At 37.5% G+C, this 25037-nt stretch overlaps 8 protein-coding genes across 14 annotated transcripts; 3 read left to right on the forward strand and 5 right to left on the reverse strand.

Annotated features, from left to right (window-relative positions):
* Positions 1 to 286: 286 nt before the first annotated feature.
* LOC124298971 (BTB/POZ domain-containing protein 17) lies at positions 287 to 2859 on the reverse strand. 2 transcript variants are annotated; one of them, XM_046751735.1, is made up of 4 exons: positions 2724 to 2859; positions 2069 to 2177; positions 1814 to 1954; positions 287 to 1700 (listed from the first exon to the last, which is right to left on the reverse strand). In XM_046751735.1, exons 2-4 carry the CDS (start codon positions 2162 to 2164, stop codon positions 441 to 443), a joined length of 1497 nt encoding a protein of 498 aa, XP_046607691.1. In that variant the 5' UTR covers positions 2165 to 2177; positions 2724 to 2859; the 3' UTR covers positions 287 to 440. The 2 variants fall into 2 exon arrangements, with proteins under 2 accessions (XP_046607691.1, XP_046607683.1); XM_046751727.1 differs by lacking the exon at positions 2724 to 2859 and having other exon boundaries at positions 2069 to 2307.
* Positions 2860 to 3131: 272 nt separating this feature from the next.
* On the forward strand, positions 3132 to 5519 carry LOC124298983 (alpha-(1,3)-fucosyltransferase 10). The gene is made up of 7 exons (XM_046751750.1): positions 3132 to 3280; positions 3406 to 3451; positions 3538 to 3665; positions 3767 to 3986; positions 4064 to 4253; positions 4511 to 4688; positions 4786 to 5519. Exons 1-7 carry the CDS (start codon positions 3212 to 3214, stop codon positions 5278 to 5280), a joined length of 1326 nt encoding a protein of 441 aa, XP_046607706.1. The 5' UTR covers positions 3132 to 3211; the 3' UTR covers positions 5281 to 5519.
* Positions 5520 to 5779: 260 nt separating this feature from the next.
* Positions 5780 to 7263, forward strand: LOC124299050 (MICOS complex subunit MIC19). Of its 2 annotated transcripts, none has more exons than XM_046751898.1 (3): positions 5780 to 5989; positions 6203 to 6606; positions 6966 to 7263. In XM_046751898.1, the coding sequence occupies exons 2-3, from the start codon at positions 6210 to 6212 to the stop codon at positions 7139 to 7141; spliced, it is 573 nt and encodes a 190-aa protein (XP_046607854.1). In that variant the 5' UTR covers positions 5780 to 5989; positions 6203 to 6209; the 3' UTR covers positions 7142 to 7263. The 2 variants fall into 2 exon arrangements, with proteins under 2 accessions (XP_046607854.1, XP_046607864.1); XM_046751908.1 differs by having other exon boundaries at positions 6208 to 6606.
* Positions 7264 to 7384: 121 nt separating this feature from the next.
* On the reverse strand, positions 7385 to 13084 carry LOC124302671 (uncharacterized). Its single transcript, XM_046759067.1, has 2 exons — positions 12881 to 13084; positions 7385 to 12433 (listed from the first exon to the last, which is right to left on the reverse strand). The coding sequence occupies exons 1-2, from the start codon at positions 13063 to 13065 to the stop codon at positions 7552 to 7554; spliced, it is 5067 nt and encodes a 1688-aa protein (XP_046615023.1). The 5' UTR covers positions 13066 to 13084; the 3' UTR covers positions 7385 to 7551.
* Positions 13085 to 14520: 1436 nt separating this feature from the next.
* LOC124310403 (B-cell receptor-associated protein 31) lies at positions 14521 to 16908 on the reverse strand. Of its 2 annotated transcripts, none has more exons than XM_046774298.1 (3): positions 16755 to 16908; positions 15622 to 15936; positions 14521 to 15472 (listed from the first exon to the last, which is right to left on the reverse strand). In XM_046774298.1, the coding sequence occupies exons 2-3, from the start codon at positions 15887 to 15889 to the stop codon at positions 15045 to 15047; spliced, it is 696 nt and encodes a 231-aa protein (XP_046630254.1). In that variant the 5' UTR covers positions 15890 to 15936; positions 16755 to 16908; the 3' UTR covers positions 14521 to 15044. The 2 variants fall into 2 exon arrangements, with proteins under 2 accessions (XP_046630254.1, XP_046630255.1); XM_046774299.1 differs by lacking the exon at positions 16755 to 16908 and adding an exon at positions 16396 to 16522.
* Positions 16909 to 16942: 34 nt separating this feature from the next.
* On the forward strand, positions 16943 to 21854 carry LOC124310400 (probable RNA 3'-terminal phosphate cyclase-like protein). 4 transcript variants are annotated; one of them, XM_046774292.1, is made up of 8 exons: positions 17104 to 17405; positions 17504 to 17743; positions 17834 to 18000; positions 18088 to 18262; positions 18427 to 18577; positions 18636 to 18740; positions 18830 to 18992; positions 21836 to 21854. In XM_046774292.1, exons 1-7 carry the CDS (start codon positions 17264 to 17266, stop codon positions 18981 to 18983), a joined length of 1134 nt encoding a protein of 377 aa, XP_046630248.1. In that variant the 5' UTR covers positions 17104 to 17263; the 3' UTR covers positions 18984 to 18992; positions 21836 to 21854. The 4 variants fall into 4 exon arrangements, with proteins under 4 accessions (XP_046630250.1, XP_046630248.1, XP_046630249.1 ...); XM_046774293.1 differs by lacking the exon at positions 21836 to 21854 and adding an exon at positions 19652 to 20048; XM_046774294.1 differs by lacking the exons at positions 17104 to 17405; positions 21836 to 21854 and adding an exon at positions 16943 to 17082 and having other exon boundaries at positions 18830 to 19039.
* Positions 18976 to 20784, reverse strand: LOC124310399 (tRNA-specific adenosine deaminase 1). Its single transcript, XM_046774290.1, has 3 exons — positions 20093 to 20784; positions 19725 to 19973; positions 18976 to 19412 (listed from the first exon to the last, which is right to left on the reverse strand). The coding sequence occupies exons 1-3, from the start codon at positions 20782 to 20784 to the stop codon at positions 19124 to 19126; spliced, it is 1230 nt and encodes a 409-aa protein (XP_046630246.1). The 3' UTR covers positions 18976 to 19123.
* On the reverse strand, positions 20857 to 24834 carry LOC124302678 (putative malate dehydrogenase 1B). The gene is made up of 12 exons (XM_046759080.1): positions 24688 to 24834; positions 24420 to 24623; positions 24039 to 24349; positions 23583 to 23872; positions 23328 to 23512; positions 23053 to 23170; positions 22796 to 22969; positions 22013 to 22093; positions 21799 to 21906; positions 21400 to 21686; positions 21125 to 21326; positions 20857 to 21041 (listed from the first exon to the last, which is right to left on the reverse strand). The coding sequence occupies exons 1-12, from the start codon at positions 24832 to 24834 to the stop codon at positions 20902 to 20904; spliced, it is 2247 nt and encodes a 748-aa protein (XP_046615036.1). The 3' UTR covers positions 20857 to 20901.
* Between the last annotated feature and the right edge of the window lie 203 nt (positions 24835 to 25037).

Below are 25037 nucleotides of genomic sequence, written 5' to 3' on the forward strand. Positions count from 1 at the left end.
CAGAGATACGTTCCACAATTTCGAGTAGTATGCGATTACGGTTGAAAAGAATTCTGACAGAAGAAGCCAAACATGATAAATGTTTGCATATCTGTGGAGTGATTTGCTAAATTTTATTCTTGGAAAAGACTATGGGAAATAATTATCTTCCCAGTACAAAATATTCGTTTGTACATAGATATATACATGCACTATTGGCTATTGGCATAACAATTATGTTTAAAAAGTTCTTTTACCGATCTTTTCAAATCATTTTCATGAATAGTTATTTTATGTAAAGAATAAAACATCACTCCGAGAGAATCGCGTGACTCCTGTATCATTCGTATTAGCCAGAAATTACTGCAAACCTGAAGATAATACGTACTCGCAATAAATATAATTGAAACAACATAAAATTGTCAGTCGATCGAGATTACTTCATTCGATTTTCTCTGGAATCAATTAGCAGGAGATATGACAATGTGTAGTTTGAGCATATCCTTATTGGGACCAACAAGAAATGGGGAAATAACATTTCCAGCCGTTGCTTGTTGGGGATTAAGTTCTTCAAACGGCAACAGATGATCTAAATTAAGAACTCTGTCGTCCTTACTAAATCGATGAATAACCTCAGTCACTCTGGCTATGTGTTCCACGCTGTCTTGTAGACCATAGAACAAAACCCCTATTTTTACTCGCATATCAGATTCACCATTTGGTGGTGGCTCTCTGCACGTCAGGGACAGTCTTACTGACCTCATCACATATTCCGGCACTTCAACATTACCCTGCCAAACTATTAGGAAAAACTTTTTGAACCACACACCTTTTGGGTAAATGTCTACAACCCATTCACAGGTTCGATCTCCGGCACATTCAGCTAAATAAGAATGACTGGAAAATACCAATGTTCTTGTATGGTAAGAAGGTAAGCTACGAAAGTTTTCTATTGTTAGCAACGAACTGCACGTATCTATCGTGTAAAGCCTAGGCTCAAAAAGTAATCCGCCGTCTTCTTCAGTTCTAATCACTTCATCTACCCTCTCTTGTTGACCAGAATGGAAGGACATTCCGATAGCCATCCTCTCAACGAAGAATTCCTTGTACTTTTTTGTCAGTGGTGAAAGCAACAATTTTGCCAACTGTCTAGGTGACATCATTGGGAATCTGACGCAGGACATGACTGCAACAACAATCTGTTCCACGGTTATTTCTAGATCTGACGGAAGTAGCTCAGTTTTCAAACGATTGGCTTGGTGATTCAGCCAAGACTCTAAGCATTCGTACAGGGTCATTTCGTCTCTGATAACCAAGCTACTCTGGTGAAGCAGAGAGACAAGAACATCTGGTTCAAAGTTTCCAAAATCAGCGGTTTTTGAAACCAATTCAAAGTTCCATTTAATGAAATTCTGGCAGGATTGAGCAACCGCGTGATGCCCACAGTTTGTAGTGTACTGTAGCCAAGAAACAAGTGTGCCATGAGTAGCAGCTGCAAGGATATGGCTTTGCATGTAGTTTATGCAGAGTGAAATTAGATCCCTAACATTATACTTATCGGCAAGAGACAGTATGGGCAGAACTGTGCCATAATTAATTCGTATTTGACCCGTATAAAAGTAGCGTAAGAATTCACTGAATATTGTAGCACACTGCGGTGTCTCTTGCAATGTGACTCTGCTTTCTTGCGATTCTGTCCATTGTGGGCTCATCAGCATTACCTGAAACAATTAACATGGCGCGAGCAGTTAGATTCGCTGTAAAAAAAAAAAAAAAAAAAAATAAAGATGACCAAGTTCCAAAAATTTGCAGATATAACAGGGCAATCATTTACCTGAAACACATCGCTGGAGGCACAAAGTATCAAACGATGAGCTGGATACTCGACACCATTGACTACCAAACAAATATCATTCATCAGTCGTTCGGCATACAGTGTTGCAATTTTCAACAGTACCGTACTTGAATTATCAACCTGAAATGAGACAATGCCAGAAAATAATTACAAGCTGGGCGCTAATAAAAAAGGATCCTTTCATTTTACATACATGCACGTAACATGCTTTCTTGTTAGGTAAGTGATACATACCTCAATGGAACCTGAATTTTCTGGCTCTCCGATAGGACTCGGCCTTGAACCAGAAGCTTTGCCTTCCTTGTTCTCCATGTCAGAAGTCCCCGTCATCCGTCTGACCGCACTACCAGAAATTATATCCTTGATCAATGGTATGGAGAAAAATAAGGACATACTTTGCGGACGATGTAGGTCTATCGGCAACGTCCTTCAAAACTTTTGTTACTGCATTTTTTTTCGATCAAAGTCTATGCCCGAGTAAGACGAAACAGCCTTCATAACTGTTGACAATTATAGGCAGGCATACGTGTTTCGGAAAATGACTGTACAAGAAGCACAATGCAGAATCACTGGTTGAAATCACTTTGGTACACAATATCTCATTCAAGGTTCAATGATAAACAGTGATAAACCTGAACACACGAATGTCAGGAACTCGAGCAGCATAGCCCAAGAACAGCGTTGACAACATAACCTCACTTGCAACGGTTAGCAGAGCTGCGCTCAGGAACAAATTTGTTGCAGAATTCGGGAATTACATGCAATTACATGTTTGTTCATTCTTCTCTTATCGAAAGACCGCATCGAAGCGGTAACTGGTATGATCTTGGTACGATCCAAGGGTGACCGTTAGACTTCAAACACGGTTAATTAATCAGCGTCGTCTTACCAAAGAATCCAGCGCTGGGCGCCGGCGTCACTCAACTGGTGTCAACAGAACCAGTCTAAAACATGCTGGTAACGATACCAATGTCGTCCTGTGAATTATTCGATTCTAAGCAGGGATACCGAGTACAGCGAAATAAGAAATACCGTCGTCAGTTTGTTGGGCATATTTCTATTTTAGAAAAAACAGTTTAACTTCCGGCTATTTTTAAAACTTTTTAAATTTAAACAAATCTTTAGTTGTAGGTACTTCTGTGGTGCTGTACTACTGGCTCAAACTTTTTTCGAGCCAATCAGCAGTCTTTTTCGTTATCTGTACACACGTTATATTTATCATACATTTATTGTTCATACTAATATTCTATAGGTTGTTCTGCCCATGCCGGACATCCTCTGTCTGAAGCAGATAGATACTTGGAGGTATCCTCAACCATTGTCGTACGCACAAGCGTTGGCACAAGCAACTACAACCCAATGTAACTCTTGTGAAAAATGGCATGCTATTTGAGAAAATGTCTTTGGGTAACGCTCGCTGCAAGCAGTATATTCATTATTTCTCAGGTAAACTAATTATGCATGTATTTTATTATAGTTCTCAAGGAATTTTCATTAGTAAAATGTTAAGAATCTTTTCAAGATCAATATTTATAAATAATAAGTATAAAATATTTTCATTTCTGCCACAGTTTTGGCTTATGCGCATCTACGAGGGTTATGAAATACCATTCGAAGGTAATGATTTATATAAGTAAATTAGCATATTTTTGTTAATATTATCGTAGCATATCCATTAAAATGGTTCATAATTCTAATCTCAGATATCAAGGTTCCAGTGATACTGTGGTGGACACCTTTCACAGGTAATCAGGGCCGATTGGAACACTGTGGTCAAGTCAAGTGTTATTTCACACAGAATCGAACCTTTGTATCGCACAATTTCCTCAGCGTGAGTCAAACCATACTAGCCTTTGAAAAAAATGGATCGTATTTTACCTTGTAAAAATCGTTCAATATTTTTCATCATTAATTGATTTGGCTCATTTTTAGAGCATTTTATTTTACGGTAGTAATATTGAATTTGACGAATTACCTTTGCCACGGAGAGGTAGTATTGACTGGGGACTACTGCACGAAGAATCACCTAGAAATATTCCCATGCTAACATCGGAAACTGCTCTTGCTTTATTCAATCACTCAGCAACTTTTAGTCGGTTTAGTGATGTGCCATTGACTTTGGTTGATTTAGACAGTGAAGAAGACTTGATAGGTACAACTCTTGAATTAAGTGTAAAAGATTGTGTTTTGAAGATTACCAAATGTCAATATTAATTAAAAATTTTATAGGGACAAAATATTTTGTACCATTAGAGGAAAAAAGTAGATTAATAAGGGAGAAAGGACTCGCACCATTGCTGTACATTCAATCAGATTGTAATACAGCAAGCATGAGAGATTCATACGTTAAGGAACTCATGGAGTATATTTCCATTGATTCTTATGGAGCATGTTTAAATAATAAAAAACTCCCAGAAAGGTAAGTTTAAGATCCTACTCATTGATGAGGTAAGCACCGTTCACCAAGCTCTTTATCCTCCAAGATTAATACTCGTTGATTATAGTTGTGGACTTTCATATCATACAAGCCAGCAGCAAGTTGTGTGAAAAATAGAATCTTGATACTTTGATGATACTTTTCTAATTTCCACCATAAACAATTCAAAGAGTACATTCAGACTACCAATCGGTAGTTGGGACATCTGCCTTACGTGACGATGTTCTTCGTTTGTTCAGGTTGAGACTAGACCATGTGAGCTCCTTAAGAGACAGTGAATTTCTTTCCTTGACAGCTCAGTACAAATTTACGCTAGCCTTTGAAAATGCAGTTTGTGATGATTACATCACTGAAAAATTATGGAGACCGCTGATGGTTGGATCAATACCGGTATACTACGGCTCGCAATCTTTCAAGGTAGTAAAATGTTCAAATCTTAGAACAGTTTTCTATCTAACATGTAAACATATTATTCAACGTATTTATGTACTTTATTTCTAAACTTCATTTGCAGGATTGGCTACCAAATAAAAATTCAGCTATATCCGTGAGAGACTTTGCAGGGCCCAAGGAACTTGCAAATTTCTTGCTCCTCCTGACAACAGATGAGTCACGCTATAGCGAGTATATCTCGCACAAGATATCTAGAAATTTAAATGAACGAATAACAAATCCTCGTCTTCGGAATGCTTTAAGCAATCGGGAAAAAGATGTACCGAATGAATTTGGAAATTACGTCCGGTCATTTGAATGTCTAGTCTGTCAAAGATCATTCGATAAATTAGAGAAACGGAATTCTTATATTGTCAATAAGGTTCACTACAATTGCCCGCTACCTGTGAATCCGCTGACCAATACAGTAGATAAAAGCAATTTTTGGGTGGATGAATTCATTATTGGTAGATGCAAAGCAAAATTATTGGCTCAACTAGTCTTGCGTAATATAAGCATTGATCGACAGAGTTTTGATGAACAATTGTCAACATTTGATCCAGAAAGAGATTGCTGAAATAAAAATATTGTTCTTAATTACGGTATATTTACTTTGAATTCTATGTAAAAAAAAACAGAATAACCGTATTTACTTTGCTTCGGCACTTTTCTACAGAGCTCATCAAAATTACACAGATGTTGCCAGGGTACCACTTCTATTCAGTTAAAAGTCTAGTAGATGTGGAAAAGATTGAATTGAGCAATTCAATATGAAAGTTTTCACAATCAGTGGCGAAATCGATCGAGTGAACCTCACCGCAAATTGGAAAAAACAATTTAGTAAATGACAATGTACATTAAAATTAGACAGGGCACATGAATTGGATGAGTAATACACTGAATCCTCGATTTCATCCACTGCACACGACAGATCTTGATGCGTCCCTCTACCTAATTGTAAGCTATCCTGATTCCCCGCATCGCACGCAACTGAGCTTGTACGTCGGTAGAGGGTGTTGCCTCAAATCAGGTTCGTGGCACAGCGCATTGAAAGAAGAAGTCACACGAAGTGCACGCGCGGTCTCGTCTGTCGTAACCATCTCGTAACTCGCAATCAGAATACCGATTTTTAGTGGCTAGTCGGTGTATGCAGTGAACTTGGCAATTTGCATTAATTAAAACTTGGACCTAGAAAGTAGTACTTGAACAAGAGTTCCGACGACGACAGATAAATTCTGAATTTATATAACTTCATCCACATAAATTGTTGCCCGCGTTGAAAGACGGTGATTGGATAGTACTGAGTATAAATTTATAATAGATACTGGGGAAATCCTATCGTTAGTTTAGGAAAAATACGGTGAACCACATCGAAAAAAATCTCTTCTAATACCGTCCCCAGGGTCTCCAGTAACCTACGTTAGAAAAACAAAATCCTAATTTATAGAGGTTAAAAGTTATATTTATCAAGTTTTAAGCAGGGTATTTTCCTGTGGTAGTCTAGTCATGGGATCAGGTCAAAGTGCCAGAAAGCTAACCATTTCAAACGATGAGGTAGTCGGAGTGATTCAAGTGTCAAACGCAGTTGTCCAGCGACTTCAGGGTGCCGAGGATGAAATTGGATCCAAGGACGTAAGGGATGCTCAGCCATCCAATCTGATGTCACTGCCCAGTGGGGTTCCAATCCTCCCTGGTCAGGGAGCTCTGTCGAATGGAGTGGCAGTTTATCATTATCCAGAATATACTATATCAGCTCTTGAAATCCAACAGCAGAAAGAGGAAGAACTCAAGAGCCAGGATCAGTACTGGCAGCGACGTCTTCAAAACTTGGAAAAAAATCATGAAAAAATTGATACTATCATGGAAACTGAGTACAAGAAAGCAGTCGACGAGTTTACAGATGGTAATTGAACAGCAGATTTGCACACTGCTGAGTTGAAAAAGGTGTTATTTTCCTAAAGATGTCATTCTTCACTCTTAATTGAAATTTTAAATCAAATGTATAAAATCACTGCAACAACCTTGGTAGAATTGCAAGACGTGATTACTAACATCTAAGGCTATTCACAAGCCAACATTGATCACAGATCTCATTTTTTGTGCTCCCATCACTTGCTGAAGAAACGCATCTGGAAAATTCTCCACAATTAAATTGTGCTTTGAATCTGTTATTATTATACTTCTCAAAACTATTCTCCGGCCAAAGTTGCTGTAGAAGTTTCAATCGTTTTCATTTTACTCACCTGATTACGTGACTTGTAGGTAAAAAGGCTCCGTCAACCAAATTGCCGAGACCTCCCTGCACTGAGAATAGCACCGAAGTACTAAAATGCTATCAAGAAAATCCCAAGGAAATATTAAAGTGCTCCACTTTGGTCGAAAAATTTTCCAACTGCGTGGATCAACGTCGTGCAAAAATCATCGCTGCTCGATGCTGAGATATGTCATGAATTTAGCAGTTTATTAATTTTACTTTCCTTTGTTGGAGTTTGAATGTTTAGTTTTCAACAGATTGTACAGCAGTTGGTATGAATAAAATATTTATTGTTCACATTGCAAACCTAGGTCAATTTTCTTAACATTGCAAAATTTAGCGTGATATGATCTCAATTAAGTGGACAGCGTTATTTGGGTTGGATTTTTGATTGAAAAGCACCGCTATGGATTGCCCATAATTAGACCTAGAAAATTATCAAAACTTACTCTTTAAATTCTGCATAAACCTAGCATATTGTAAATATACATGATTGCTCTGAAACTTACAAGAAATGAACCATCTCCAAAACAATGCGCAATTCTTAATACACAGAGTGTGAATTTTAAAAAATTTTACATACGCTGTAATAATTTAGTAAAATTCTGTCATCTGTGCAATTCTATCATAAAGAATTATTCTAGCAGAAGGAAATTCCGCAAGTAAATCTCTCCATGCATCTTTATGCAAGCTCATGATGTCAGTCACTGTCAGTGCAATGACGTCGTTGAAATGAGGAAGAGCTGTAGTTACACCTTGTTTGACTCCAAGAATACTTCCGAGCCCTCTCATACTGGGCTTAGCCTTGTCAAAAACTTGAACTTTTCCAGAGTGTATAAAATACATTGTATGGTCGACATCGCCAGCTTGAACAATGTAATTTTTTGGAAAATAAACACAGCGCTTCATCCTAGCTGTGAGCTGATACAGGAAATCTTCGTGCAATCCATGAAATATTTCAGATTCGGTTAGTAAGTAGCCATATATGTCAAACATAATTTGATTTTGTAAGAAATTGGGCATGCTCAAGATCATGCTGGGCATCCATGCCCCTTGTTGTCTCAGCCACTGCTGCAAACAGTATTCCCATATTCGTTGCAGTAAGATAGGAGAGAGAGATTTACTTTCCATAAATGAATAGAGCCTTTGAACTTGGATTTCAAAATTCGTGAATGTATATTGAGCAAAGTGAATGAATGTAGCCAAAGTTGTTAGTAAATTCAATGCCATTACTTGATAAACTAGTATCAAAAATATCGTTACCAGTACTTCTGGTATTGTGGTCGGCTGAACGTCATGAGATCCAACTGAGGTCAGTAGATCGAAATTATACTGATAAGCTAGAAGCATAGCCTGGAACCTCGAGGTGACGAGGCGCTCCTCGTGATTTGGTGGGATGTTATGTTTACATCCTGATTCGTGACATGCAATCAATATCCACAGACAAACACCCATGTGAACAAACAAGATATTTGTTGCGCAAAGAAACATGCTACGTTTCACTGGATTTATGTACAACTGCCGTTGGTGCTCGGTTTGAAAATGATATATGTGATATAATCTGAGGAGTCGATTTAACTTCAGAACTGTAAGAAGTCTAGCCTTCACTCGGGATTCGTCCACAGAATACGCTAGTACTTCGAATGGAATACAGCACAGCAGGTCTAGCCAAAATAAGTTCCATTTGACAAAGTATTTTTTTACCATCTGCTTGTAATTACTGATGGAAGCATTTAAATTTTCGTCAGCAAAATTTGTGTGAAAGCCAACGAATATCTTGATAAAGAAACAAAAGTCACAGGTGTAAATCAGGGAATTAACAGGCATGGTTAAAACTTGCAAAGCGATTTGAGATGTCACTAGATACACGCTAATCATTGATACAGGGACACATATAATCCAGTGCAGATGTTTGTGCCATCTCGACTTTGTTGAAATACAAATCAGCCCATGACAGGTTTTATTGTGGGATCTTACTTTCTTCTCCATATTCTCCAAGTTTGACGCTGCTGCAACTATATCCACAAACTCTGCATCCATTGCCGTGGCACGAGATAGTCTTTCCTGTATAACGGGAAAGTGATCCAGTACGTTATAAAATTCTTCAGCCGATATAACAAATAGGGAAGTATGGCCAGATGCCATCATTTGCATTGTGTGTCTCAAAGGCTTTTTTCTCATGAACGAACCAAAAATACCGCCAGGACCAAGTGAGCAGATTAAAGTGTCATCAGCTGCCAAAATATCGACGAGTCCGCTCTTGATAATGTAAATGTTACCTTGGACCTCATTGCGTTGAATAATTGGCGTATCTTTGCGGTAGCATGTGTTTTCGACTCGACAGGCCAGTAATCTTGTTGCGCTAAAATCCTGATCTTTGAGTAGATTAACTTTGGCCAACGCTGGGCCATGCAGTTCGACTGCCACCTCTTCATGAAGCTGGGAGGGTAAAGTTTTAAAGAGCTTCTTCCAGTTCAATCCTTTGGAGCACTTCCAACGGTGTTCTACCTCCTCAATAGATAGCAGTATTAATACTGAAGAAACGTCCTCGTTTCTCAAATATCTGAGCATCGCTTGCATCTCTTGACGGTAATCCGCGAGACTAAGATCACCTCCAACTTTGTTGGAGGTAATCTGGGCAATCATCAACCACCATGCAGGTATCAATGTCATGCAAACTAGCATGATGACGATCATTTCTAGAGTTGTTACCACTAATATTACCCCATTACCACAACGAAACATAAAAGTAGAGTGAAAATACACAGATATCAAGTAGACTGATAAAGGATCGTTATATTGTTTAAATTGGGACATTGAAAACCAGGAGTACGAAGTACATTCAATGTTACGATACACACCGTTATCATGTAGAAATTCACAGTTGTACAGCATATTGGCACACGACAAAGCATTCAACATAACTCCAGCTGTCAGTAAAAACCGAAAGTAAGCCACACATGTGTGACTATGCTTGATATCATCCTTTACTGTGGCAAATCTACCAAAGATTCGAAAAAGTAAAAGCGGTCGTGTGATTAAGTAAAACCAGGCCTTTGTCAAATGGGTATTTTGACTACCGAATGTATTTTGTAATCCAAATAATTCCAGCGGTGTACTCATTATAATATCTGTAATGAAGCTAGTGGTCATGTAGTGCAATGTGGTCCAGAGAGGATGAGTGACGATAATGCCGTTTACGTTGTAGTAAGAAAGGTGCAAGCGAAGATAAATATCTACAAACCCTACAACGTCAAACATGTAACCGGCTAAACGTGCATGAGGATATGGTACTAGTGATGTGAAGAACTTTGGATAAAATAATGCGCTTAGAAAGCATACGACTTCGCGAAATTCTTCCCAATGCCGGAAGTTTTTTCCGTGCGGATTTATGCCACGTCGTAACATTAAATGACGAATAAAAGAAAACATTCCGATCCTTTTGAACGGTGCCATATAATCCGAGATGATTGCTTTTTCATCTAAATTTGTCCAATTTGGGTACCTGGTTATTTTGTTGCTCCCTCTTCTTGCGCTCAAGTTTTCTATAGTCTTACCAGTGAAATAACTGTAGTCGATGGCATTTTCAAATTGGGCTTTGAACTCAGGAAACATGTTGAGGGTATTCCAGAAATCGGTTCGCTGTATTGATATGATCTCACACGTTGTTATGGTATGTATATCAGCCAGATTATTAGTATCATGCAGCAATTCAACGACCAGTACCATTGATCCAGGGCCAACGATTTCGCTTCTGTCCCTATCCACATCGCTTGGTAACGCAGAAACGACTTGGCAGTATCCATTTCGTATCACATACATAGCTGTGGTTTTTAACCCAGCTTGGGCGATCATTGTATCTTTCGTAAGGAGAAATACCTTTGCCTTTTTAGCTAATATTTCCAAAAAACTTTCGTCTCCTTGATAAAATATGGGCACTGCTCTCAAAGTTTTCATGATGTTGTGAATAATTATTTTATCATACAGATCTTGACATACGTTGGTTAACAATCTTTTGTTGTCATTCCTATTCGATTTCTTATATTCCCACTGCGTGCCGAGGTGATCTCGAACGCGCGTTGAAATGTCCGATGAGTTTCCATGAAGTTTTAAAAATCGAGTGACCAACTTGAGATGCTCTGTAGCAGAATTTTTACTCTCGTAATAAATTATGTGTGTCGCTCCCAATTCAGCGCAAAAGTAAACGTACATAATTAAACTTAATATTATTACTCCATCCAATTCTAAAATCTCCCAATTGTTTCTAGGCATCAATTTAGATACACCCAAACTTGTTAGAGTATTGAATATATAGTACATAGTAGTTATTAAAGGATTGTAGAACAATTCTTTTTTACCATAAGTTTCTTCTTCGTGTTTGGTGTAATAACCAATCCACGAATCTACACCACATCCTCTTAAGCGACAACTGCCGTAGTACGTTGCAGTCGCCAGCCAATATGCAGCAATCGCGTACGTAAAAACTGACCTACACGATTTCAACAATTCTATGTTGGTTTCTGAATGTTCTTCCAGTTTTAGTATGTACTTATATAATCTATAAATCGTCAAGAGTCTATTGATTCTGTAAGCCGAATACGAGTAATAAGGTACGTCTTCAGCAGCAGAATGTGTTCCGAATGTCATCATAAACAATTCTATCGGCAATGTAACAATAATGTCGATGATGAAAGACAGTGTCTGTAGTCGTAGTCTCAGTAAATGTCCAATGTCGACTATTCGGAGTCGATTCTCCAGCTTCACCGCAGTGGAAGCTTGTATAAATATATCAATACTTTTGGTTATGACAAACATAGTATCCAATAATAGGAGCCAATTGGGGAAAGTTAGAGTGAATGTTATATAGTATGGATACAGCAAAATAATGACAACGGACACAAAGGCATTAAATTTTTCCCACCAGTTGAGAAAATTTGATTCTGGTTCAAGAATACACGGGCAGTTCATTCTCAAGCATACGGCATTTGACATTAATTCTACTCTTTCACTCAGAGCTAATAATTCAAGGTATCGCGAAGTCCTTGTTCCATCGATTGGTATTAAATCTATTGATAAGTGATTGTTGCCATATTTCGATGCATCTTCAATTACGTGCCATTGCGTTTTCATCCAACTTATTCCATTATGTTCTGATATATTTTTATAACGTCGTACCTGCCCGTGTTTCAGTCTATTTAGGTTTTCAGCAATCACAGTGCGTGCGGTTCGTTTATGGTGAAGATGAGCTGCTACTTTGGGATACAAATTCAATAGCCTGTAAAGACTCGTCGCATCCAATATGTGCACTTCAGAATGAGTTGCAGTACGAATGTCTGCTCGACACGTCGAGGGTATGAGTAGTTTTCCTTCACCTAATATACTCCCACTTGATAATGACAATATCGGAGTTTCCGCATCATCTTCAGTCAATACTTGCAAAACGCCGGAAGCTATGTAGATCATTTTTGCTGAGTATCTGTGAACAGAATAAATTGTTGAGGCAGGGTAACAATTTTACCACTCAGATTATCAATCGCAAGTTCTGTACAGATCTCGACCATCAAGGCTGATATCCTTTATTTTGTGTCGCTATATGAGCTACTATTATTTGATTCATGATTGGTTCTATTTATGTAATGACCGTAAGCAAACATTTTGTATTTGTATTCCTCAGTTCAGTTACAAGCTGACATAACATCCTATACGTTTTCGACGTTTATTACACTAAGCAGTTTAGAAATCTGTTTTTGTGAAAAAAATAAATAAAAAAATATGACTCTGAATCAAATTCACGTACACAGCGATTCATTCTGAAGTCGAGGCATTGAAGGTAGCGGCGATCTCGAGCCTTAACTTTCTGTTCCAATGTTTGGCAATGCCACTTATTTCATGGTGAAACTATTTTTATGAACCCACTACTAACCTGTTTACCCGAAACACATATTCACCCGGAAGAAAATATTGATGTCTCATTGTACAGCTAAGGGCACGTTTAAAAGCTATATCTTGGCTGCGAAAAAGCTGTGAATGTCGTAGCATTTCCCAGTGAAGATCAAGTTGAACCGAACGACGCAAAGGGCCAGGTAGCGCATGGAAGAATTCTGGCATTTCTCTAATTCCAGCTCTATTTTTTAGCAGTGTCAAGTGGTACAGATTCAGCTGATTTCTCAGATATCCCGATACACCCCAAGATTTAACAAAGTCTGCCTCGGACCTAACATCATAATTTCAAGTCATAATTGATTAAACTGAATTGTTCGATTCCAAAGTTTAGAAATGCGGGCATAGAACAATAAAGTACCTTAGGTACTACTTACTTTATTTCCAACATGAATGTAAGGTGTCTCCACATGTTTCTCCTAAAAATGCTGACTAGGAAAGCGTAGAACATGGATTTCATTAAAAACCCAGAGACCATAGCAAAACTGAAAAAACACCACTCTCTAGGTACAGTGGCTGAAATGTTTCCCCGAGCATTGTTCCAACTAACAGACATCATAACTGTAATTGCTGCTAAAAACTGATTAATCTTTTTGGAAGCGTCGAGAACATCAATTGGGAAGCTGTAGGTCCAGTTCATCTCTTTGCAATTCCAGCATGCCATGGCATGTAATAACGCTGCTAAAATATGCCCTAAGACGAGATACATTGTCAAGTAGACCATTGCGAGTTTCCACAAATTTCTAGCACCAATCGCAGATCGATATTCGAGAAAATGTAGTGGCAAGCGGTAGATTCTAAGTAATTTGTTTGACAAAAGTGCGCTGTAAGCTGTCTGCTTAGTGCGGTCTTTACTGGTATTCCACACATCGTAAATCAAGTTTAATGGTATCAACGAAGTTATATCAATAACAAGTAAGAGCCAATTCGTAGGCAAGTACTGACGCATCTCTCGTATCCTAGTAAACATGCTGTGGACTACTCTTAGGATGGTATCAGTCATGTAAATCACGTCGCAGCTTGGTATGATGTAGTATTCTGGTATATACAGGGTGGTATTTACACTGTATGCAATTTTGTAGATCACAGTGAAAATCAAAAGAATGACAGACAGTATTATCAGTTTGGCAAAGAATGCATCAAATGGTAAGAATATTGCGTTTTCCCAATTAATGCCAGAATATTGTTGCTCAAATTTTGACTCTGAGTTCTGACTTGTGTTTTCACGTAGTTTTGTAGCATTACTGTCACTTATATCCAAACTTAGTTTATTGGGCTTGTTATCTACACCTTCCACTTGCATGTTAGTAAAAGTTTTCCACAATTTCAATTTGTAATTATCACAGTACCATAAAGTTTAATAGTCTCTTCACACGATGTAGCTTTACAAGTCATATTTATCTAGCCTACTAGATATTTTGTCAACAAGTTTAGTTTTTGTTTTTTTTCCAACATGTATACATGTTTTGTTTGAGTAAAAATATTTCTAGTGACCAATAATATTGTTATATTTATGGGAATTCACATCATACGTATGTTTTTTCATTGTCGCACTATCATAGAACAACATTTCTGTACTGAGTAATCACAATTGGGGATGCAAGAAGATCAGATCGATGATAATAATTTTCACATACTTCTTGTATTCAAGAAACTATAAAAGGTAATACAAATAGTTCAAAAATATGCATACAATACCAGGAAACATCATAGACGTTACATTTATACGTTTAACGATATTAAAAATTGCTCTAATGGTAATTAATAAACAACAGCCGGTTAATGCTATTCATAATTTTAGACTCTGATTGATATTTTAAACTGACGAATGTATATCATTTAAAAACTTTAGAAGCCCTCATTTCTACGTAACTTTTTACCATAATGAAATTACAAATGCTCAAGCACCTCACCAAATTTTAGAAAAAAATTAGCAATATTAAATCCGTCACAATGTAATTGTTGCTATGTACAAACATGAAATATTCAAGCATTCAAAGATAAATATAAGAGAAAGACTTGCTGAGAACTTCAATAATCAAACAATGCAGCTTTGAAAATCCTACAATAAAAATATAACATTATTTTTATAGCTAGAATTACAAACAAATACCATCTCTTTTGCGCAAAAGGAAGTATGGTGAAAATTATTCCACTTTTTTGTCCCCGCTAGATTGCAACTTGGCGTGTTCTTCGCTCAGTCGATCATATTCCTGCACAAGAGATTTTGCTTGCGATGTGACTGCTTCTTTGTCTTTCTTTTCCTTTTGCAATTCCGCTTCGAGCTCAGAAATTTGTTTATTTAAGCCTTTGATTTGATTTTTAAGCTCAGAAACTGCTTTGTCGTGAGCCTCGTTAGAATCATTCTGGGCACTTTCTCCTGATGATTTCTGTGCCAGTAAAGATTTTGCTGTGGTGGTGGCAGATACTGCTTGCCGCATAGCTGCCTCACTTTGTGCCAATAGCGTTGCTTGGGCCGAAATCAGTGTAACCAAGCGACGGATCACAAGGCTCAGAAAGAGCGAAAATCCAGAAATATAAAAATTCCGTTGAGCCCGAAACAGCCGCATATTACCTATAATTTATGCAATTGTATTTAGTTATCAAAGAATGTTATTTCTACGAAAACACATTAACCCACATACAGTAGTAGTCCCATTTTTTGAATTTTGAATTACAGATGCACTTCATTTTTCAACAAATAATAGTATACAAATTTCGTACCTTGCATTTCTGTATTTAAATGAACATGTTCCCCAGTCTCTATGTTAGAATACTTGCGCATTTCTCGAATCGCATCTAGCAAAAATAATACCAAAATGGCCAGCAGGACTAAAAAGTATATCGAAGCTTGACTGCTCAAGCTCTGAAGGAATCTGGACTTGAAAAGCCGTTGCCAACTCTTCGGGGATGCTATTGGCAAAACGAGGAGCAGAACAACAGCTATTTCCACATATAAAAAAGAAGCGATAATCGTCCATTGCAAGCTCATCTTTATTACCGTTTTTTCTTGCTTTCTTATCTTTCAGAAGTATATATCTGAAAATAATAATAAACAATTTCAATTACACGCTTGGTTAATATCAGGTGCTGAAAAGTTTTTAAATGTCTGTCGTTTCTAGCCCGGGTGAATTTTGAATTAAATTAAATCGTCACATCCAAGATATTATTGTACTATGATAGACTGACCAACGGATAAATTACAAATGAAAAATGGGAAACTCTTGAGCCCATTTTATTCAAGCATTCAGTAATTTTTTTCTGACTTGCTAGTGTCGATTACTGTCAGCATAAGACCAAAAGGACCCAAGATTACCCAAATTACAGATATCTATTACAAAATACTGTATCTGAGGATGCGAGTCGATTTTACACTATTGGATATATCCAAAAACTTGAACTGTCTGAATTATTCTTTGGCTCAAGAAAAGTGAGTAAAGTAATGAGAATTGTCACAAAAAAAAAAAATCAGCAATGACATGAGATCAAATGCAATACCTGTATACTAAGATTTAAAAGTGAATCACAACCGACTTTACAAACTTTGATCAGATAGCTTCAGCCTATGACGCAATACTATTTATGAATTTGACAAATATTCTGTGTCGATGCAAGGCTAAAAATGTATGTAACGAGGAGATGGCGGGGAGCAAGGATTTGACTGTTGAATCGTAATGAAACTCGTACATGTAGGCGAGTCTTGTACTCATATCTCACAGGAATATTGTCTTGTCGAATGCGATGATAAGGTATAAAAAAAAATTTCACGTTAGCGCAGAAGATTACATATGAAATGGCTGAATCGTCTATTTTCACTTGGTTAGCGAAATTTTTAGATTAATGGCTCAACTACTTACGTGGTTTTTAGAAAGTCGCACGCCGGTTCAAGCAATACCTGAATCTCTAACCACTCATTCGCCCAGCGTAACGTCCAGCTAAGTACAAAGTGCGGTACGGATATTCCTGAGTTTATAAATAAATTACAGGGTGACGTTGTACTCCGTAAATGTTGCTATGTTTTCTACGTTTTTTCTATTTCGTTTTCCACGAACACAGGGTCTTCTTTGATTGGCCAGGCCGTTGGCGAAAGTTTGCGTTCCTAAATATTGGAAAGACGTCAAAGATTGTTGTTTTGACTCAATTTGAGGAACGCAGGTCAACGAGGTCTTCTCTCACTGACAATGAGTAGGTATCAGTCAAGTATCAGTCAGTGCCACTGGTCAGTGCCAGTCAGTGGTTCTCTGGACGAGAAAAAAAGAAGATAAAATAAATAAGAGAAAAAAAGTATAGGGAATCGCAATAAACACCACGTGCTTTACGGTGATTATTGTTTGAAACTTGATCACAGTAATATAATTGAGTAAGAATGCCAGGAAAACTTATAAACAACGTACTCACGTACGAAGGATGCAATTACTTTAGGTATCGTTTACTACTGGCAACATTATCCGGGAAACCCGTAAGAATCACGGGTATACGAACCAACGATGACAATCCCGGCCTTAGAGGTTAGAACTTCGAACTGGACGGATCCGATTGTTGACCAATTCAGTTCCTTAGTTTTCATCATGGAGTTGGACATTTATGTTTTTGGTTTTTATTACAGAATATGAAATCAACTTCGTTCGACTCATGGACAAAATCACAAATGGGACCAGAATAGAGTTGAATGAGACTGGCACTATTATTTCTTATATTCCTGGTTTACTGGTCGGAGGAGATCTGGAACACGAATGTAGTCTTGAACGAGGTATCAGTTACTATTTAGAAGCTGTCATGATGTTAGCCCCTTTTTGTAAGAAAATGATCAGACTCAAAATCAAAGGAATAACCAACAATACTCTTGGTAAGAATTTTTGAAAATTTATTCATTTCGGTAATGTGCATATTAAAAATCAAACGTTCTATCAAAGTAATTGGTTTCCGATTACTTCAGACCCCTCTATCGATAGACTGAAAGCCAGCGGAATTCCTGTCATTAAGCAATTCATTGTGGGGGATGATGACGTGGAATTGAATATTTCTAAGAGAGGTGTTGCTCCATTAGGCGGTGGCGAAGTATGGTTTAAATGTCCGGTGAATCGTCACCTCAAGTCGATACAGGTTGGTTAACAATTTTTTTAAACAACTGTCATAAATTTGAAATCATCCAGCGGTACACAGAGCCTAACCTTAAACTTATTGCCATAGTGCCAGAATTGTGGAATGGTCAAACGAGTGCGAGGTGTAGCGTGTTCGATACGTGTATCCCCGGCAATAGCCAATCGCATGGTGGAATCTGCTAAAGGATGCCTGTTAAAATTTCTTCCAGACATTTATATTCACACAGATCAGAGCCGAGGTTCATCAAGCGGTAAATCTCCAGGTAAAATTATTATTACGAAAAATAATTTTTCTAGTTAACAGATCGATGTTAACAACTTTCTTTGTCAGTAAGTTAATTCACAATGAAAGTATGTAGTTTGAACATACTCTATCAGTTGAGGTTGAAATTCGTGTTATATCCAGATAAATATTTTTCATCCCTAGGTTTTGGAATTACTTTAGTGGCTGAAACGACAACAGGAGTATCTTTAAGTGGTGAAGCATTTTCATCCTTGACAGAGACCGGATCTCTACCATGCGTTCCTGAAGATCTTGGTAAAAAGGCAGCCTTATATCTTTTGGATGAAATATACAGGTAAGTTTAAATGTGTTATTATTTAATCAACACCTTTATAGAAACAATTACTTTACAGAAGTGGATGTGTAGATTCTGCCTTTCAAAGCATGGCAACACTGTTTATGGCACTTGGTAAGAAAGACATTTCAAAGATGACCGTAGGCCCATTGACGCAAGCCGCGTAAGTGAATGTCATTTTGTACAAAAAAACACTTTATTGTTATTATCAAAGGCTTGATTATCATTAGACTATATCTTATTGATTTTCAGAATACAATTTCTACGGGATTTGAGAGACTTTTTCGGTGTTGTTTTTAAGATAGACATGTTGAGCAGTGATGAAACTATCATCGAGGAACGAAGTCTGGTATTATTAACTTGCGTTGGAATAGGATATTCGAATATCAATCGCCGTGTCATGTAGCTCTTAAGTGTGAGTAATTTTTATTTACTAAAATAAAGCCCAAACATTTAAACAGAGGTCTTGATACTTTTACACCCGAATCTGTCAGACTGATTTACTACAATCTGAAACCTGTAAAATTGTCAAAATGCTACACCAGATTATACTAATACAAAGTCTTGAAGGTACAATGGCTTCGCAGGCCATGCCCGAAAACTTTTTAACTTTAACAATTGCCAAGATTGTTGATAAGTTGCAGAGCTTTGCTTTGCATGATAGTATGTGATTTTCTTCGGGTGATTTTGTTCACTGGCTGTTGTTCTATTGAATTTGTCAACAGTTACGAGGAATGTTCTGAAAAGTTCTTGCTTGCTGATTAATAAGTAATTTCCTCTTTTTTTCTTCTTCGTTGCGCCTTGCTTTCGACCATCCACAGATATCTCCAATTGTCTGTTTATATTGAAAAATGATTACTTTCACATGAATCATCTATGCACCATTTTAACGAGATTGAAGTTCATGTTAATATAATTACGCATTACCAGAATGAATGGCTATTTCACAACTCTAGTATTATTCGAAATGCAATGAAAGGTGAATTATACTCATTCTTCGGTTAAAATCTCTTCAAAATAACGATACAGTTGTGAAATAGTGATTTTTAAGAAACCTTTACTCATCTACTACAGGTGTATTTCCAGTAGTTGTCTTAGAATCAGACCACTATAAAACTCAATGTTCAGATAAGGCAAGGGTATTCACCTTTCGGGTACTGCACACCATATTATGCTAGAGGGGCAAGGCCGAGCCCTGTTATCTCCTTTTCTGTGGACGAAACTTTGTTCCGATTGCATGAAAACTGGACATCTTCCAGTGGCAAACCTTTCACATATACCACGTTGCATAGCTTCTAGAGAAAATGGAGATTGCCCTCCAATACAAAAACTGTCGATTATTACAGGTGGGATTAGTCTGGATAAAAGAGCCCCTTGTATACCAATAATATTCCATCTATAACAAATATTATACAATTACAATACGTATAATGAAAATAAAAGAGATGCAGCTACGGTTTTTTTAATGGTATAATACCAGGTTTGAATTCAATTTATTGGTCCCAATGTTCTTACTTAGCAATTTTGTCGGAACAGGATAAACTCAGCGTTCGATCACCCCGTCCTGGTTTTGTTCTTATGGGTCCAAGAAGGTGATAATGAATACCCGGCAGGCGAGAATCTTGTTTGTCGATTTCGACACATTTTGCACCTGTTCGATGCACGTCGTACTCGTCACACTGATAATCTTCCTGAAGAACGGCTCTTTTTACTTCCATATCGTCGTTTGCATGAAGCTTTCTTTTTCGTGCAGAAGCGTTGACGCCGAACACACAATTCTCAACTATCTTAGGAAATATCGAACAATCCCCACAAGGAGTTTGACTACAATAATAGTGAAGTGAAATATTATTCCGTAGACAGATTGTTTTATTTGCATCCAATTCGAAAATATCGCTATTATTGTCATTCAACCTCAAATTTAATTGATGGTATAAGTAGCGTAGAAACGCTCGCCGGGCTAGGACCTCAGCATGTGAATCGCTCAACCTACTTCCGATTTCCCATTGCTTTGTATCTAATAACTCAGTACCGCTTAAACACTTTGTGCCAGTAGCCAGCGATACAACTGACAAAGATTCTTGTGCATCTTTCAAAACAATTCCAGCTAGAACTGTCCACTCTGTATCTTGTGGTTTTCCTGTTTTTCCAAAACTATTATATTTTTCATAGCAGAGCTGGGCAATTCTATCCGCCAGGTTGTTCATAATTAACAACAACTTACGCTCCAGTTGTCAGTTAGGTTTTAATTAGGTGTATGAATGATATAAAAATACGTAAACATTGCAAGTATTCTGCATTTATACCGAGTACATGTTTGCCACTCAACAGACGTTGGTTGGATCCCATGTATACTTTTTTTGAGGTAAGCTGGACAAGGTTTTCATGTGCTGATCGTTTATGACAAAGTTTAGATCGATGTTATCTCTGATGTGCTCCATTTTTGCAGCTTTTGGTATGATTCCTATGGAAATGAAAATAATGGACAATTGGCGACGTTATTACAGTCAAAGCCTTTCAGACGAATGAAACGTTCAGACAACATACCAATACCCTGTTGCAGTGCCCATCTTAATAGTACCCTAGCTGGAGATACCTTGTATTCTGTGGCAATACTGTTGACTGTTGGATCTTGGAGTAGTTCGTTAGATTTACTTGTGCCCAAAGAGGAATAAGCTTGAACGTGAATTCCTTCTTTGTTACAATAAGTTCTTAGTTCATCCTGACGATAATGGGGATGACATTCAACCTGTGAATTCAGCACAACGGTTATCCGGTGGACAAATTCACATTAAAACTGCAACGTTCAAAACTCAACCTACTTGATTAACAGCAGGTCTCACACCATAATCATTCGCTAACAATTCTTTGAGATGTTTAACAAGGTAATTGGATACACCAATTGATCTGAGTACGCCTTGCTTTTGAAAATCTGCCAACACTTTCCATGTTGTGTCTCTCAATTTAATATTCTCTGTGGAATTCTCTGGGATGGCCCCAGCGCCGGGCCAATGAATCAAGTACAGATCCAAGTAGGTAAGTCCCAATTTTGAGAGAGAATTCTTTACAGCATTGTAAACTTTTTCTGGACAACCAGTATCGATCGGGGCTGCAATCGAGAAATCATGTTGGTAAGTTTGACATTCAAGTACAAAGCAACTGTCGAATTCTCTCGAAATCACGTAGTATATTGAATCGAAGATCCATATGAGTTCACTTGCCGAGTTTCGTAGTGACAAAGATATCTTCTCTTTTCAGATTATATTTAGGCAGAGATATTCTTAGGGCTTCGCCTATATCACCTTCATTTCCATATCTTGCAGCGGTATCTGAGTGGAATTGAAAGATATAACTGTTCAGAAATATAATGGAGCAGTGAGAATAAATGATATAGATAATAAACCATACAAATATAGCCATGACAGTCTTACTCACCGATTGATCGAAATCCTACTTTGAGGCTTTCATCCACAACATCCAGGATAAGGTCTCTGCCTCTTATTGTGTAGGTTCCAACTGAAATATAACCCAAGTAACTATTTGGCGAGAAGTGATTTGCAAAAATATGTCTGTTGCAGGTTTCCGAGAATGGTTTTTATAACATATCAAAGTAGGGTAATTATGAAACTGCACATTGAACGATAATCCTCACTAACAGATCACCAGACCGTGATTGATGTTGTACAAGCAATGGATATTTTTTATTTGCATTATTTTTAGTCTTGGTTTGTTCTTACGTCCAAGAAGAGGCATGTGGTAGCCACTTGACAGCTTCACATATTCTTTTGCTTTCAACATTTTGTAGTTAAATAAACTGAATATACTCGAGGATACGAAGGACTTAATTATAATTTTCACCTTCAAGAGATCAACTCGAATTAATCGTCTGGGGTTGGACAATTACGAATAAACTATTTCCAAATACTCTGCTGACACTAAGCAACATGAGGATTTATAGGTTAGAAAGCAGAATCAATGATCTTTTAGTACGCGGGGGCTTCGACCTTGGATATACCTATGTATGTAATCGCTGCTAGCAATCAAATATCATATCGTCGATTTATTTTACACTTGAGATTTGGAGTATACATTTTTATACACAACGTAAACCTCCCACGGCTGGTAGTTGGGTAAATTGCTTTATTTATCATAGACAATTCGTGAACGAGATTTTTTAATCACTACTTGTCGGAGGTAATGCCAATGGAACCTTCGTACACATTATTTTCTCTGCCAAAATTTGAGCAGTTTCAATCATGTCGTTCAAAATCCAGTTTTGATGACCTGGTTGTGGAAATTCAGCGCACGGTAGCCAGCGACGACTGTCGTCCTCCAATTGTTGCAAATACACAGGTTGCGAGAAAAATATTCCCTTTGGAATGCCAAATGTTCCTATGGGCATAGTTAATCAACAGGTGGGCATGGCCAATGGCGATATTCAATAGGAGTGCAACAATCTTTTCCTTTGTACTAACCGTCCGAGCATATTCCTAAAGAAATAATTTCATCCTCCACATTGTTGTTTTTGTTGTACCAAAGTCTGAGAAGATCACAGATCGCTATGCATTTTTGAGAGTCACCTGCCAGCGAAACCTGATGAATTTCAGAGCAGCTCATGAATATTTGATTTAGACCTCAAAATACATATTTTTTGATAATGTAATTTCAGAATCAGTTTCCGTTTGTTATTTTAAATGAATTTTATGTAAATATACATCTATTTAGGCATAGATTACTTCGAATGTATTACTTTATGCTCAAGTAGAGTGACATCAGGGTCCTTGTCATGTACCATGTAGAATATTGATCTTAACTCTTGGTGCCTCGCACCCAGTGGCAAGGTTGTACCGTTACGAGATTTTAATGCTCGGTTATTGGGTCTATAAATTTCGTGTCTCTGAATAGTATTGTGCATGTCGACAAAATGGTTTATGCCTGCAAAATTTTCTATAAGTAATGTTTAACTGCACTCGTAAATGAATATTTGTCTGCAACGGTGACTTGCCTATAAAACCCCAAACTGGAGGGCATCCCATTTCTTCTAATGCTACATCAACCAAATTCGCCGTTTCACACAAAATTTCAAATCCCAGGTGACTACTCACAACGACAATATTATTTGCATCCAAGTTTGTAACTGTAGAGGCAAGTAATCCGGCATTGAGACAATTCGGTCCAGCTGAACAAAATACCACTTTCATGCAATCTGGGGCAAAATCATTTATTTGCCTTGCTAAGTCAAGCATGGATGATCCATTACGATTTAACCAATGATCTATTGCTTCTCCACTTTCCCTGAAAAACTATATAAGTTTTATGGCACAACAGTGGCAGAAATACAAATTATCTTACTAGTTACTTTTAATATTATAATCGATGCATATTGACTTTTACAATAATTATTCAATTTACATGTAGCCTCACACTTGATTATAAATCATAACTTATTTTATAAACTCACATTGGTATTTCATTTAATATAATAAGTATGTCGCAGTCAGCCAAAGCAATACTCAATGATTGCACACTTTTGATAGCAGGTGAGCTTTTGCAGGGTGTTTCGATTTCTCTGATTTCATCTTTCAGTCTTGTACTAGGCACAGGGGGATTGTACAGTTTGACAACTATCTCCTTCGCAAGATGCAATATTTCAATTGCACATAAGTCAATTGCCAGGTTTTCACACAGTTGTCGGTCTGATCCAAATATTGAAACACGTAGTTTTGAATTTCCTGCAATCAACGTATTCTTACGTGCCCTTATTTCTGCTTCCTAGACAACATACGAATGTCATTCATCATTCCCAACGAAAGCTAAATACTTTATCCTGAAATAGATGTACCTGACTGCAATCTTGCCCAAACGTGTTCAGTTCATCCTTACTAAGCTGGGACTCAATACCGTAGTATTCACGAATAAATTCCCAGAATTGAGTTGCGTCACCTATATAGGCGTAGTTGTCTGCAGATTTTCCGAATTTACGCCATACAAGAGGTGAATTTTCGTGTGACCAGCCCCGTGTTTTGCAAATTTTCTCCAACCACGGCTACATGCAAACAGATTTGTCCATTGATTTTGTACAAAGAATGCCATTGGGTTTGAATTCGTACTTCCCATTCTTCGCATTGCTTACAAATCCTTTCAAATCTAAAATTCGGTAGTGTTTGGGATAAATGACTAGCAACATAGCACACATGGGAGAACACCTGGTCCTCCATGACGCCAGCTACCAGGATTAATGGCTGGTTGTCTGTCATCTTTGGTTAGATTTATCGGTTTGAGTTATTTGTGGTGTTCAATAGGTATCACCTTTATATTTAATCCGTGCATGCAAGTATGGCAAATGTTTGTAGTTTGATGTTGGTAACCATAGACACACATAGGTAACTAAAGTATCAAGCAAATTGCTTACAAGCTCCGAGTTATCAAAATGATGACATAGGTTTATTTTTAAAAATAC

The sequence above is a fragment of the Neodiprion virginianus genome, chromosome 1, assembly GCF_021901495.1.
Source record: "Neodiprion virginianus isolate iyNeoVirg1 chromosome 1, iyNeoVirg1.1, whole genome shotgun sequence".
Classification (NCBI taxonomy): Eukaryota; Metazoa; Arthropoda; class Insecta; order Hymenoptera; family Diprionidae; genus Neodiprion; species Neodiprion virginianus.

Coding starts and splice junctions, on each gene's coding strand:
- LOC124299050 (XM_046751898.1), top strand. CDS start 6,210: ATGGGATCAGGTCAAAGTGCCAGAAAGCTAACCATTTCAAACGATGAG. Junction 6,607..6,965: donor AGTCGACGAGTTTACAGATG/GTAATTGAACAG, acceptor CGTGACTTGTAG/GTAAAAAGGCTCCGTCAACC.
- LOC124298971 (XM_046751727.1), bottom strand. CDS start 2,227: ATGTCCTTATTTTTCTCCATACCATTGATCAAGGATATAATTTCTGGT. Junction 1,955..2,068: donor AAAATTCAGGTTCCATTGAG/GTATGTATCACT, acceptor GTCTCATTTCAG/GTTGATAATTCAAGTACGGT. Junction 1,701..1,813: donor CCTCCAGCGATGTGTTTCAG/GTAAATGATTGC, acceptor TAATTGTTTCAG/GTAATGCTGATGAGCCCACA.
- LOC124302671 (XM_046759067.1), bottom strand. CDS start 13,065: ATGCCAGAATTCTTCCATGCGCTACCTGGCCCTTTGCGTCGTTCGGTT. Junction 12,434..12,880: donor TATGTGTTTCGGGTAAACAG/GTTAGTAGTGGG, acceptor TTCTGTTCACAG/ATACTCAGCAAAAATGATCT.
- LOC124310403 (XM_046774298.1), bottom strand. CDS start 15,889: ATGAGCTTGCAATGGACGATTATCGCTTCTTTTTTATATGTGGAAATA. Junction 15,473..15,621: donor TTTAAATACAGAAATGCAAG/GTACGAAATTTG, acceptor CATAAATTATAG/GTAATATGCGGCTGTTTCGG.
- LOC124298983 (XM_046751750.1), top strand. CDS start 3,212: ATGGCATGCTATTTGAGAAAATGTCTTTGGGTAACGCTCGCTGCAAGC. Junction 3,281..3,405: donor GTATATTCATTATTTCTCAG/GTAAACTAATTA, acceptor TTTCTGCCACAG/TTTTGGCTTATGCGCATCTA. Junction 4,254..4,510: donor AATAAAAAACTCCCAGAAAG/GTAAGTTTAAGA, acceptor TCGTTTGTTCAG/GTTGAGACTAGACCATGTGA.
- LOC124302678 (XM_046759080.1), bottom strand. CDS start 24,834: ATGACAGACAACCAGCCATTAATCCTGGTAGCTGGCGTCATGGAGGAC. Junction 22,970..23,052: donor TTTAGGAATATGCTCGGACG/GTTAGTACAAAG, acceptor CTATGCCCATAG/GAACATTTGGCATTCCAAAG. Junction 21,327..21,399: donor TGAGACCTGCTGTTAATCAA/GTAGGTTGAGTT, acceptor CTGAATTCACAG/GTTGAATGTCATCCCCATTA.
- LOC124310399 (XM_046774290.1), bottom strand. CDS start 20,784: ATGAACAACCTGGCGGATAGAATTGCCCAGCTCTGCTATGAAAAATAT. Junction 19,974..20,092: donor TGTTCCGACAAAATTGCTAA/GTAAGAACATTG, acceptor TATTTGTTATAG/ATGGAATATTATTGGTATAC. Junction 19,413..19,724: donor TGGTGTGCAGTACCCGAAAG/GTGAATACCCTT, acceptor CAATATAAACAG/ACAATTGGAGATATCTGTGG.
- LOC124310400 (XM_046774292.1), top strand. CDS start 17,264: ATGCCAGGAAAACTTATAAACAACGTACTCACGTACGAAGGATGCAAT. Junction 18,001..18,087: donor GTCACCTCAAGTCGATACAG/GTTGGTTAACAA, acceptor TTATTGCCATAG/TGCCAGAATTGTGGAATGGT. Junction 18,741..18,829: donor GGCCCATTGACGCAAGCCGC/GTAAGTGAATGT, acceptor ATTGATTTTCAG/AATACAATTTCTACGGGATT.